This window comes from Amaranthus tricolor, chromosome 10, assembly GCF_026212465.1.
Source record: "Amaranthus tricolor cultivar Red isolate AtriRed21 chromosome 10, ASM2621246v1, whole genome shotgun sequence".
NCBI lineage: Eukaryota > Viridiplantae > Streptophyta > Magnoliopsida > Caryophyllales > Amaranthaceae > Amaranthus > Amaranthus tricolor.
The window spans coordinates 4,843,867-4,857,537 of record NC_080056.1 but is presented as its reverse complement, the minus strand read 5'-3'; the positions used below and the strand labels follow the sequence as shown (position 1 = coordinate 4,857,537).

The window sequence follows — 13,671 nt, the reverse complement described above, 5'->3', positions numbered from 1 at the left end:
CTCACGTGAGGGGGATAGAATTGATCCTTAACGCTTCCAGCTTAATTCACCATCATTCTCCTTTATCAGCCTCGCCTTACTATGTGTCCACCAGTAGTCATCATCTTCGACCAGATAAAATGCAGCCTGGTCGACCATAAATTCCGCGGGACATCGAACTACACTAAAGAGTTTGTCAAACTCTCGAAGCCAGTTTTCCAGCGCAGAAGGTTGTCCTTTCCCATCATAAGTAAAGGGCTTACTCTGGGCTATTCTCTTACTAATCGATGAAGCCCTCTCTTCCAAGGATTTCTGTCTGGGGTTTCTTGTACCAACTAGGGCTTTCACTAGGTTCCGAAGTACACGGTCAGAATCACCTCTATTTCCGTTCTTTCTCAAGAATGGAGGCATGACGGAAGGTATACTACATTTTAATAAACAAGATATATATAAATATTCTATTTCCATCATCGAGGTTAAACAAAACTTAGGCTAATATAACTTCTTAGAGATAAGGAAGTCTATCCTAATAGTTGGTAGAATTAAAAAGTTTGGCCTGTTAATCAGCTCCGAAGCTTCCACCAAATAAAAATAATTATTTTAATTAATTATACTAATGCTCAATATTCAAAACATTTCAAAATTCATGATATATCAAACTTCACAAATTCAGCTAATGAGAAAAGGTTATAAATAATTAAACATAAAATCAAGATGATATTATAATTCAACCCGCATACTCTGCCATAACATATTATTAAATTCCAAAATACTTGGGTACAAAATCCCAAATAATCACCGTTCTTCGTAACCATATTGTCAAAACAAAACAGAAAAAACTTCTCGATAGAATATCCATACATCATTATTAGCGTGAAAATAGTCATATAAAATCATAAGCATAAATACTACAATCAAAAGCAAGATCATATAGTAAAAGGCGATGCATCCATACGGTCCCGATCTTCCTCATATAAGTCAGGGTCAAAATCAGCATCCCCGGAGTCGTCACTGGATGTGCTATCAGAATCAGTGGGTGTCTCTATGGGTAGGGAGTCACTCATATCTAGTTGTTCCTCAAAATCTGAAAGGTCAACAATTTTTAGTTCGGGTAATATTTGTTTCCCACATTGTAATATCACTATCACTCTCGCTCATAATATCTTCCCTATCAGTTGCTTCTACCTCCATATCAGCATTATATCCCCCTTCCGCACTATTCTCATAAAACTCTTCAGCCTCCTCCTCAAAATTTCCCTAAGTATTTTCCTCCAGACCTTCTTCGGGGACTTCCTCGGGATCTTCTTCTAGATACTCCTCAGGATCCTCTTCATCAAAATCTATCTACAGAACTGAGTTAGGGTCGACCACTGGAACATCTTCCTCAACAATCTCAACCCCTGCCCTACTAGCTTCAGCATTCTCACATCTCTCATTGTCTACAACATCCATTCCTCTATCCCATCTATCAAACTCTCGCTCCAATTGAGCAATTCTCTCATTCAACTCAGCAATTTCCTCAGCTATTATTCCCTCATAAACTTGTTGAGACTTTTTATAGATCATCTCCATCCTGCGCTTATAATCTAGCTCACTTTCTCCTTCTTTCTTGTCCCAAATTTTTTTAATGTTTCTATCTCTGCCCAGACTGGTACATTTACTAAGGCTCTCCATGGTTCTTCTAGGGTACTACTTTCCCCTTCAGCAGGTCTTTTTCCTTTATCCATGACAGATAAAAAAAATGTTCGTAATCAATGACTCACGAATGAAAGAAAGAGCAAAGGAACAATCAATTTCCAAGCTCAAATAATATCATAATTCATCAACAAAATATCTAACAAGCACATAACAAAATTATCCATAACATCATGCTTAAAGACACCAAGCAAAACACATCATATCCCCTTAATGTCTACCCCTTTACTCTCGTCATTATTTTTTTTTGCGTTAGTCTAACAATTTAGATAAATAACACTAAATAAAACTCCCGCTCTGATACCAATTGTAACATCTCGAAATAACTCGGATCGTACGAAAAGAGAAGATGACCTATTAAAAACAAGTGTATATCGTCCGAGTCAAACCAGGATGTTAGAAGGCAGTTAAAAACGGATTTGAAATTAAGGGAAGCTTGCGGATCGAGTTTTATTAGTGTTATTATGAACTACTAGATATAAGAAATTCTTAGCAGCGGATAAGAACGAAAAATTAAATCAACTTATTACAACTTGAGAACAAAATCGCCTCATAAAACCAAATATTCTTTAAACTTTATTGTAAGTTGTTATCAAGACTTCTGTATCCTAAAGGTTTATTTCTCCAAGGGACAATCCTCACTCCCCAGACCTGCAACTTAACTTACTGCTAGTCATTGCCCAGATAGGAAACAACATCATCGCAGGGTCGTTAAGACCAAAAGTACACGTCAGCAATCGTCGCATACCAAATAAATAATAACACAAGAGAAAGTTTTAATTTAATAGCTGACAATTCACAGAACCGTACGCTTCAATCACGCTAATAAAGAATAATTATTTTCATGTAAAGATTAGTCAGCCATACTGCTGTACAATCCAACCATACTGCCGGTACACTCCAATCTCCATAAGTGAGACAATACATTAGGGGGAGCTAACCCCTAAGCAAGTCTCTACCATAGACACTCGCCTTACTTCGGTGCCTATGGTTAAGTATGCATACCCCCGCGGTGGCTCATAATGCCCCCATATACCGCGAGTAATTCATTTCCACCAATTGACGTCATACTACGTCCACTTTAAGGTTAGTGAGGTCATACTACCTCTGCTTATCAAAACAATATATCAAAATTATTTATTCGAAAAGATAACATTATTCATACTATATATCCCTACTTCACTTTTGTATACCATTATTATATGATATATCGGTCTAAATGCGAACTTCGCTGCGTGTACATACCTTAAGCAAGATAACCAACTCACAAGCGTCTTAATCAATTCCCGGTCACGAATCGACTTCCTACAAGGTTCAATCGTATTCGGGAAATAAGCACACATACACATTTTCCTCAAATCATCCATAACACACACATACAATTACATCCATACCTTTAACATCCATCACATACTAAAACATGGCAAATACACAAAACAGGACAGCCTATACAATCTGTCCAGAAACTCAACTTAAAGCTGTCAAACTGAAAATTCGACTTCACCGTTGCGTCTGGAAGGCATCAAAACCCCCGGGTACCAATTTCCATAATTTATAACATAGTATAAGTATTTTTAACCTAATTTCAAAGCCAAAAATGTTCCAAAAACACTTTATTTTCACCATTTTCCAAACCTACGGGATTTTGTCATTTTATTTTTTTTTATCACAAAAATATAAATTTCAATGCTTTATTTCCTATTAAATCTAAACGACAATATTTACATAATTTTCATGACCATCTATGAAATTAATTTTTATTCCTAAAAAATAATTCTTTTTACACAATGTACACACACACACTTCACATATATATATTTATATATATTTCTCTAGCAACATTATGAATTCCTCCTATTAATCAATAAAATAAATATCTAACACCACTTACATTTTTCTATGAGCATCCATTTTTTATATATATATATATACTTTACAATCATCCATCAAACAAATCCTTCACACACATATAAACATATCTAAATCCCTAAAAAGAAACATTCTTCATCAATTTAGATAGAAAAATACATCTCAAAATCATACATGAAATTTTAAATTCATAAATTAAATATGAATTATAAGATAAAACATATAATAATCATATAATTTTAAATTAAAACTTAAGATTCAACATAGATTAAGAATTACACTTACAATTGTAAAGGAAAACACCAAATAATGAAGTGTAATGGAGTTAGGAATGTGAATTAGGAGAAATTTTGAAAGGATGTTAAAATGAAAATGATTAAGGAATTAAGAAGGGTTAATTATATGGGATTAATGCCTTGATCCTTCATTAACCTAAGGGAGTTACAAGCTCCACCAAAAGTCTCTCTTTTATTTATTTATTTTTTTTTTTTGAAAATAAAAGATGGGTTAAGGAAAAGTTTGGGCCCAAATAATTCTAATTGCCAAAAAGGATTGCAAATCTCATGACCAAGCCCAATAATAAATAAAATATATATATAGAAATAATATTACTAGTGAATTATTAAATATATCGGGAAGAAAATATCGGGAAAATATCGGGGTGTTACAGAGTCCCTCGGCTCGAAAAAGGTCTTCAAATGCAGAAAAACCTACAACTTACAAATAGAATAAATAGAATATGTACAAATAACTAAAATAAAGATAAAAGTAATGAAGGAGGAAAAGAACGATAATTAAAGGCAATAAACAATAACAAATGATGGGTAAAAGGGACGAGTTTAGTAATCTAAGATGTGGATAAGGCGCCGCCAATTGCTCCTATCATTGGTCAGATCCTTGAAAATGTGAAGTTCATGCATGTCACTTTTAATCTGTTCCTCCCACGTTCTTCTAGGTCTTCCTCGACTTCTCTTGCCCTCCACTATGATGCATTCGATCCTTCTTATTGGGGCGTCATTTGTCTTCCTCAGCACATGCCCAAACTATCTCAACCTACTCTCCCGCATCTTTGCGGAGAGAGGTACAACCCTTAACTTCTCCCTAAACTCCTGGTTTCTTATCCTATCCATCATAGTATTACCACACATCCACCTCAGCATACGCATTTCTGTTACTTCTATCCTCTGTTTGAAAACCTTCTTTACGGGCCAACATTTTGTCCCATATAACAACGTCGGCCTAATTGCAACGGGGTAAAATTTACCTTTTAATCTCCTCGATAACTTTTTATCACACAGCACCTTGGTTGCTGCTCGCCACTTAAGCCAACCCGCTTGTATACGATTAGTAACGTCTCCATCAATCTCCCCATTACTCTGAATCACCGATCCCAAATATTTGAACTTGGACGTACGTGCAACAACGTCTCCCCCTATGGTCACCTCTGGCTCCCCTATCGATTCTGTCCCACTGAAATTGCATCGCAAGTATTCTGTCTTCGTACGACTTATGCGCAACCCCTTACCCTCCAACGCTTTCCTCCACTCTTCCAATTTACTATTAGCCTCCTCCTTGGTTTCTGTGACCAAAGCTATATCGTCGGCGAAAAGCATGCACCATGGTACGGTTTCCCAGATGGATTTTGATATTTCTTCCATAATGACAGTAAAAATGAAGGGACTTAGTGCTGATCCCTGATGTAGTCCCACTTTAATTGGGAAAGACTCTGTCATACCTACCGGTGTATGTATGTTAGTTGACACTCCGTTATACATGTCCTGTATTACCTTAATGTACCTTCGTGAAATACCTCTATTCTTGAGGCTATCCCAAACGATGCTTCGTGGTATGCTATCGTACGCTTTCTCAAGGTCAATGAACACCTGATGCAAATCCTTCTTTTGCTCCTTATACTTTTCCATCAGTCTCCTCAAAAGATTAATTGCCTTGGTGGTTGATCTTCCCGACATGAAGCCGAATTGTTTCTCTCTAATTACCGTCTCTCGTCTAATTCTTTTCTTAATCATTCTTTCCCACAGTTTCATAGTGTGGTTTAGAAGTTTGATCCCTCTATAGTTCCCACCGTCTCTCGTCTAATATTGTTCAGTTCTAATCTAATTAATTTTTTTCTTGTTCTACTATAACATTGTGGCATTTTGGATTTACATAGAATTAAACATGTTATGAATGAAAGCAATACACGAGAATGTTATATAATCATCGATAGTATATTTCGATCATAATAATCATAAAAATGTAATATTTTATCTGTTTCATTTCAACTGTTTCATTTCTTTTTTGTATGTTTGTCAATGCAGTATTTAAATACTTAATAGCGATAATTGTGTATAATTAAGAATTATAAAAACTAGATATTAACAAACTTTATGTTGAGACGAATGAAATAACATTTCATTTGACTATATTTTAATGCATAGATTAAGAATAAAATACAAATTAGTAGTGATCGATGAACAATAACCTAAAAGCAAATGGAACATATGAAAAGAAACGGAAGGAGTATCATTCTTAACCACTTATATGCTAAGATGAACGTCAACAACACATGTGTCAAACTATCGACGATACATAATATCATGTATGTTCTCGTACATTAGTTTTCTTTACATCGACCTGCTTACTAATCGATTAGTGCAAGTAGATCAAAACCTAATTATCACCAAAAAAAAACACGACGAGAGAATTAAACGAAACTAAGGCAAAACACTCGTTGATGTAGATGAACTATGGGTTTGAGATGGTTGATGAAGACACAAGGCATGAACCATTAGAACTCCAAGAATCGCACCAAGAATTGGACCAACAAAATAAATCCATAGTTGATCTAGTTTTCCTGCAAGAACTGCTGGCCCTAATGATCTAGCAGGGTTCAATGATCCTCCAGAGAGTGGTCTACATTTCATATATATATAATATTTATTGAAGTACGAATAAAAAATACTATGAGAAATTGTAAAAAAAAAGTCAATTTTTACTCGATCTATTAAAAATAAATTCAACTATTATTTATTTTTAATATAAATTCACTTATTCGGTGGATTTGCTGAAAATAAACTCAACTATAGATTTGAAGATGATTATAAACAATAGGTAAGTTTATTTTTAGCAAATCTACTCAATATGCAAATTAACAATATAGATATATTTATTTTCAGCTGATCAAATAAAAATTTAATTTATTATTGACAAATAACAATTTATGATATCTTGTTGGATAATAAAATACCCGGTAATTAAGACTGCTAGTAAAATAGCTATACCCATCACTAATCCAGCTAAATGACCAACCTGCACAAAATAACACAGTGCCTTATCTTTTAAGTATACCTTTACTATGTCAAAAAGTATTATTACGTTTGAAATGAAACAAAATGGTAAATGCGGTTTATGGATATACGTTAGAAAGTCTATTTAAATTGGCAATTTATTTAGATTTAATGGCATTTAAATAGACTTAGTTTTGTGTGGATTTAATAAAAATTAAAATATTTTATAGCTTAAACTTAGAAAGTACAAGTTAGAAAGTGTGGATGAATCACTCGGTCGAGTGAAGGGTGTAGGCTAATGAAGGATTAGACTAATAAAGAGTGGTGCACAGTGTCACCAAGTTTATATTAGACTTATTTCTGTTTATTGTAATCTTACTTGACGAGGTTTATGATTATGTTTATTATATTCAAATATTTGACTCTCCGTAAACGATCATTAGAATTGATATATTAATTTGTACAGTTGACTACAATCTATTAGTAAGATTGATTTGGCGTTGTTGTTATTCTAACAAGTTTTTTCTTCGATGATTATCATCATCCATTATTACTACTTGCGAGAGGGGTATTAGCTAGGCAGGCTTGTAAAATTTTGACTCGATCCGAAAATGATTTGAAACTCATTGGAAAGAAGTGGGTCATATTAAGAAAATTTGACTCGTAACCCAAAAATGACCAGACTCAAATATACCGAAAAAACTAGATCTTATCTGATGTTAATATATTTTCTACTAAAACAAATAAATTGTTATAACCTTAAATTTCATGTCATCATTTTAATAGAGACTCGTTTACTTTTTTTTTTTAGTCAATATTTCTTTGGTGTAACCTTAAATTTGGCATATTAGTTCTTTAATTATAAAAATATATTTTCTACGAAAACAAATAAATTGTTATATAACTTTATTAAAAAAAGCTAATGATAACAAAAAAATAAAAATAAAAAACACTTTCAAATTTCATTTTCCCATTCGATTGACCTAAAACTGATATGATCTGACTTAAATTGACACTCACTAAAGAGCTACCTTAACAACTAATAATTTCAGTTGGTCAAAATAGTCAGCAATTATTTAACAAACAAACTTTAAACATAATATATTATCACCATTTATTACCGATCATGCCTAAAAAAATAAAGTTTGAGCAAGCAATGAAGAATCCGCTTACAGATCTTGCTTCTCTGGCTAGTGATGCAGCAAGGAATGTGACGAAAAAGGTGGCGATTAGTTCAACTGTAAAGGCAGCAAAAGCACGATCATTGAGTGGCACAGTCATAACCTGCTCTGGTTTAACTCCAAAGACTAACTCCCCTACATAAGTTGCAAATATGGAGCCCAACAATTGTGCTATCACATAAAGTGGTACCTTAATTTGAAATTAAATTGCAAAAATTAGCATTATGAATATGACATGCAATATATATATATATATATATATATATATATATATTTGATGATAGGGTATACAATATTGACACTTTAATCATTAATTTAGCTTTTTGATTGAGTTGGTTAATTGACATGGTATCAGAGCTATCATTACAATACAAAAGAGTCATGAATTCTAATCTCATCCATCCTTCCGTTCAACTAATTTATTGATATATAATAAAGTGAAAAGTATAAAAATAACATACCTTTCTCCAAGGAAAATGCCCAAAGACAGCAAAGGCAATGGTAACTGCAGGATTGACATGAGCACCAGAGATATTTCCCAAAGTAAAAATAATAATAACAATGGCTGAACCAGCTGTTATGGCATACTCCGTTAAACCCACCTCATTTCCTAACATTTGCATACTTCCCATCATCCCACATAAGCTGAACATCAATATGAATGTACCTAGGCATTCTGCCAGTATCTGCATTATTTTAATAGTATGGTATTATTAATAAATAAAGAACATATATTACTTAACGTGTTTTATAATGGTTTTTGGTTTTTCGCTTTTAATTTATTAATCGGTCTTCTGATTATTTTTTATTGACATTTAGTTTTTTTGACCTATTTTATCTTGAACAAATAGTGAATAGCTAATAATAAATGTCTAATTTTTGTTAAATATCAACATGATAAACAACTAGCTTATCCACTACGAGTCAATAAAAACAGTCAATACTCATACTAGTTGGTTAAACAAGTCAACTAAAAAGTCAACAGTCAACAACCAATAATCATTTGTCAAACACCTTAAATTGGCAAAAGATTGACAGGTGGATTTGTTGGCAGGTTTTTGACGAGTCAAAAATATTAGTTGATTACTCATCTGTTGAAACCATGTATTTAAGTCAACTGTTAATTATTTGTTAAAGAAAAAAAGTCAAAAAGTCAAAAAAACAATTGAAGAAAGAATCATTTGTACAATGCGAGCTATATTAAAACTCATTTGATTAGATAGGAAGCACAAGCTAGAACAATTCCAGTATTGATGGTTTTCAGCTCCCATATGTCGATCATTAATTTGTTGTCCACTAGTTGATTCCCTTGTTCTTGACTGATCACTTGAAGATATGGCTTCCCTTAACATCTGCTTCTTTCTTTTTCTTTTTTTTTAATACATAATATTTCAAATCCTATTGAGATATTAATTAATTAATTAATTGTAATTAATTAATTATAAGCAATGTTTAAATGAAAATCATGAAAGCTCTGCAAGAAGTATTTGAGCATTGAATATATAGATAGTTACATATGAGAATTATTACATTTATTAATATCAATGGTTTCTTCATCATATAGTTTGTCATGCACATTGTGCTTTCCTCCAAGAATATTGCTAACTACTAGAAATTCTGGTAGGTGATGTGAAGGTGTAAGTGTTAGAGATTTTAAACTTGTTTGCCCAAATAAACATGCAAAGATGGCATGATGCTTTTCTCATTCTTTCAAAGTGCATTGAACCAAACCTACAATTATTCATTAAAAAAGAATATGATTACATGCAAATTGTCATGGGATGGGATTGTGTGGGCAAGCCTACGATCAGTGCCTCAGTGGGCTTATGTGTGAGAAGATTACGTAACAGAAGAGTTAACTACACTTCTATACATGTACAAACTTGTGAGGTTCTTTTCCATAGTCATTGGTATTAGAGCTAACAGTTTTCGATTAAATGAAAACAAAAAATCTAGGTCTCCAATATATAACAATGTGCGGGTTTGGAAAGACTGGCATTCCCGCCCAATTGAAAAATGAGCTCACACGTGAGAGGAAAAGTTAGAAAAATAACTCATATCAAAGAATTAGAGAGGTTGACAAATATATAAGCTTGATGGGCTACTCCTATTAGCAATTGGTTTTAGGATTGAACATCATCGGGTTTGTGTACAACCAACTCTCTTCTTATGCGTGTCTTGTCGTGTACAAGCCCAATAACAAATTTATCATCACCAAGATATAGCCAATATTTCACTAAATTATCGATGTGGAATCAATTGTGGACATTCTCTTAACCCTCTCTATCACATCTGAACCCATAAAAATTTATTTGTGGGCTTGAATTTTCAAAAGTTTGTCCGCCATTATGAACCTAATTTTTTGCCTCTATCAACCCTTTTTCTCAGCGAGCAAGGCCAACAAATAAATAATGGGCATGAGTGCATGACCAATATAAAAAATTTAATATATAACCTTAAAAATCAAAACAAACATTTTACACAAAAAATATAATCAACAATTACAATACAAAGTCTAAAGTTAAGTTTTAACATCAATAAAAGAATACAACAAACCATCCAAAATACTACAAATAAAGAAATATTCTCAACGATGCAGGAGGAATATGTACAATTAAATCTCCAAATATCCACACTATTTGACTATCAAAGTAATCAGACTATAGACTTAGAGCATCAGCAATGGGAGGGCTCCCCATATACCTCCATAAAATCTCTCTCCTCTCCATATTTTGCCACATTATTTTTCACTAACTTTTCTAATCTACCTCCATAAATTTTAATAACTTTTCTGCAATAGTTAACTCCTCATTTACCTCCCCAAAGGTATTTCACATGGCCTACCTTTAATTTCTCACTCCTACTCATATATCATTATTTATTTTTTATTTAAAAATGAACTTAAAATATTTTAATTAATGATTAATTACACGTAATTAAAATTAAATAATTTATGATTAAATAATTTTAATTAATAATTAACTGAATTAATAAATAAATAATTTAATTTCGTTAATAAATGAGAATTTTTTTTAAATTACTATTTTCGTTATTAATTAACTTCATTAGTTAAAATTATGTTTTTAATCAAAAATTTTAAAGTATTCATTTCCCAAAATACTAATTGAAAACTGTAAATTTGAACAACTAATTAAACTCGTACATTGAATGAAAAATAATACACATCATTAAACTGAACAAATAATTAAACTGAACAACTAATTAATCTCGTACATTTGCACTACACATAATTTTTTTTCAAGCATCATCATACCATCCTTGACAATGTTTCCATATATGCTCTACCAAGTCTCTTTGCAATGCATTATGAATTTGTCTATCCCAAACTTGTTCTCTTCTATGCATATATTACTCCAACGTCAAATTATTATATCTGCCCGCTCAAACTTGGTAAGTTGTATTGCATGATTGGGAAGATGGTTCAGCAACATATAGAATATTATCTTGTTCGAATTCAGTTGTGTCCTTATAATTTCTATATATATCACGTTCATCTTCAACAATCATATTGTGAAGAATGATACATGCCAGCATTATCTCCCATGTTAAATCCTAATCCAAAACAAGAGATGGTCTTTGTATGATTGCAAATCGTGGTTGTAAAACTCCAAATGCACGTTCAACATCTTTCCTTACTGACTCTTAGCGTCTTGTAAACGACGCATCTTTTTGGTTTAGTGGGAGTCAAATTGCAGGGATAAAAGCAACCCATTTTGGATATATACCATATGTGAGGTAGTAACCCTTATTGTATGTGCTCCCATTTACATTATAAGTTACCTCAGGAGCTTTAGCTTGATAAATATCATCAAAAACAAGAGACTTTCTCAAGACAGTTATGTTATGCAATCTTCTTCCCTGATACAACTCTTTCCAACCCTTGGGCTATTCTTTCATTCCCAGTGCATGCAATCTATACTGCCTAAAATGCCTGAAAATCCCCTTCGTTGCCCGTCATGAAGTAGTCATTGCAAGTCAGTGACATTTGGCCTCCTCAAGTACACTTCTGTGTAGGCTTGTCTAATTGCTTGGATAAAACGGAGAAGACAACTTCTTGCAGTGCTTTTCCCTATCTTTATGTACTCATCAACTGCATTAGCGCATGTTTCATATGCAAGCATCCTTAATGCGGTAGTGCATTTTTGTATAGGAGACGCGCGTAGTTCCCCAAGCGCATTTGGTTGTTGTTGAAAGTATGGATCTGTAGTTGTAACACCTTCAACGATTCGAAGAAACAAAGATCGATTCATGCGGAAGCTACGTTGGAACATAGCGTCTGGATACAATGGACGCTCAACGAAGTAGTCATTCATAAGCCCTTCCTTGGCATCCCCACGTTTACGATCAATGAACTTCCTCTTCTTTTTTTGAGCAGGTGTCCCACTAGACGTGGATTCAATATGCTTTTGGATATCGAATTGGATTATAAAATCTTCTTGTTCCTCAATACTCTGGTTCATAAGCATTATATTAAGTAATGTATTGTTAAAAAAATCATCATCACCAGAGGAATTAGAAGAACTTGAAGAATTGTTATTGAGATCATTTTGGTTTTTGATTGAATGTACATTAAATGTTGTGATTGAGATTCATTTTACATATGTCTTTTGAGAAGATCTCAATGTGTATAAGATAAGATTGCAATTTGCCAATTCAGAAGATAAGATTGTGTTGCAGAAGATAAGATTGGGTTGCAGAGATAAGATTGTGTTGCAGAGATAAGATTCATTGCAGAAGATAAGATTGGGTTGTAGAGATAAAATTTCAATGTGTGGAAAATAAGAGTTCAATATGCCAAATCATAAGAAAAGATTGCAATAAATAACATATTACAAACTAAAACACAAAGTATTGAAATTAAAGAAAACATATTACAAATAAACGATTACTTAATAAAACAAATTAAAAACGCTTAGGTACAAACTCCTCCCTAAGCTCCTCTAGATATGCGATTTCCTCGTCAGTAAGAGTCATATTTTTCATCTCTTTTTTCGAAAGTAACTTCCACGTTTGAAACCTTAACTTTTGCTCATGTTGTGTCTTTTGATATTGCATAGCTTTGTTTAATTTCTCATGAAACAAGTCTCTTCCACAATCAATCCTACTCATAGCGACATTTATCACATCCGTATCCGAGGAAGTGGAAATCCCCTTCATTTTTCTTTGTGCCTTCACCTTCTTCACTCCATCAGGCCTTGGTAATCCAACTGCATCACTTGACCTTTTAGAGCTATCAATAGTAAGATCGGTCAACTCTTGTCCTGGTCTTCATCTTGTACAATATTCAGTCAAATCAGCCACACAATGTTGAAAAATAAATTTCTTACCATGTGCTTGTTCGAAAAGGAGTAATGCTATATGTTCTATGTCGTCAACATTCGTACCACTAGCTCGCATTCTTTCCGCCTCTCCTAACTGGGATATCTACTTTACAACATCACCATTAATAAGACCCCATCGATCTCTTATAGATTTTTCAGTTCTTTTGGATTATATTTGGCCTTTTTCTTACCTCATCATTGTAAATTTGTATTATCTTCTTACATAATGTTGCTTTCGTTATATCAGTTTCAACTAATATATCACCTCCGCAATTAAATACAGCGAAAACAACACACAAATCTTCTTCACAAGACCAT

General features: G+C 33.1%; 1 protein-coding gene across 1 annotated transcript; it reads right to left on the bottom strand.

The window, feature by feature from the left end:
* Window positions 1-5,982: 5,982 nt before the first annotated feature.
* Window positions 5,983-9,497, bottom strand: LOC130825849 (probable aquaporin NIP7-1). Its single transcript, XM_057691291.1, has 5 exons — window positions 9,199-9,497; window positions 8,473-8,697; window positions 8,004-8,201; window positions 6,791-6,852; window positions 5,983-6,456 (listed from the first exon to the last, which is right to left on the bottom strand). Exons 1-5 carry the CDS (start codon window positions 9,361-9,363, stop codon window positions 6,258-6,260), a joined length of 849 nt encoding a protein of 282 aa, XP_057547274.1. The 5' UTR covers window positions 9,364-9,497; the 3' UTR covers window positions 5,983-6,257.
* Window positions 9,498-13,671: the final 4,174 nt, after the last annotated feature.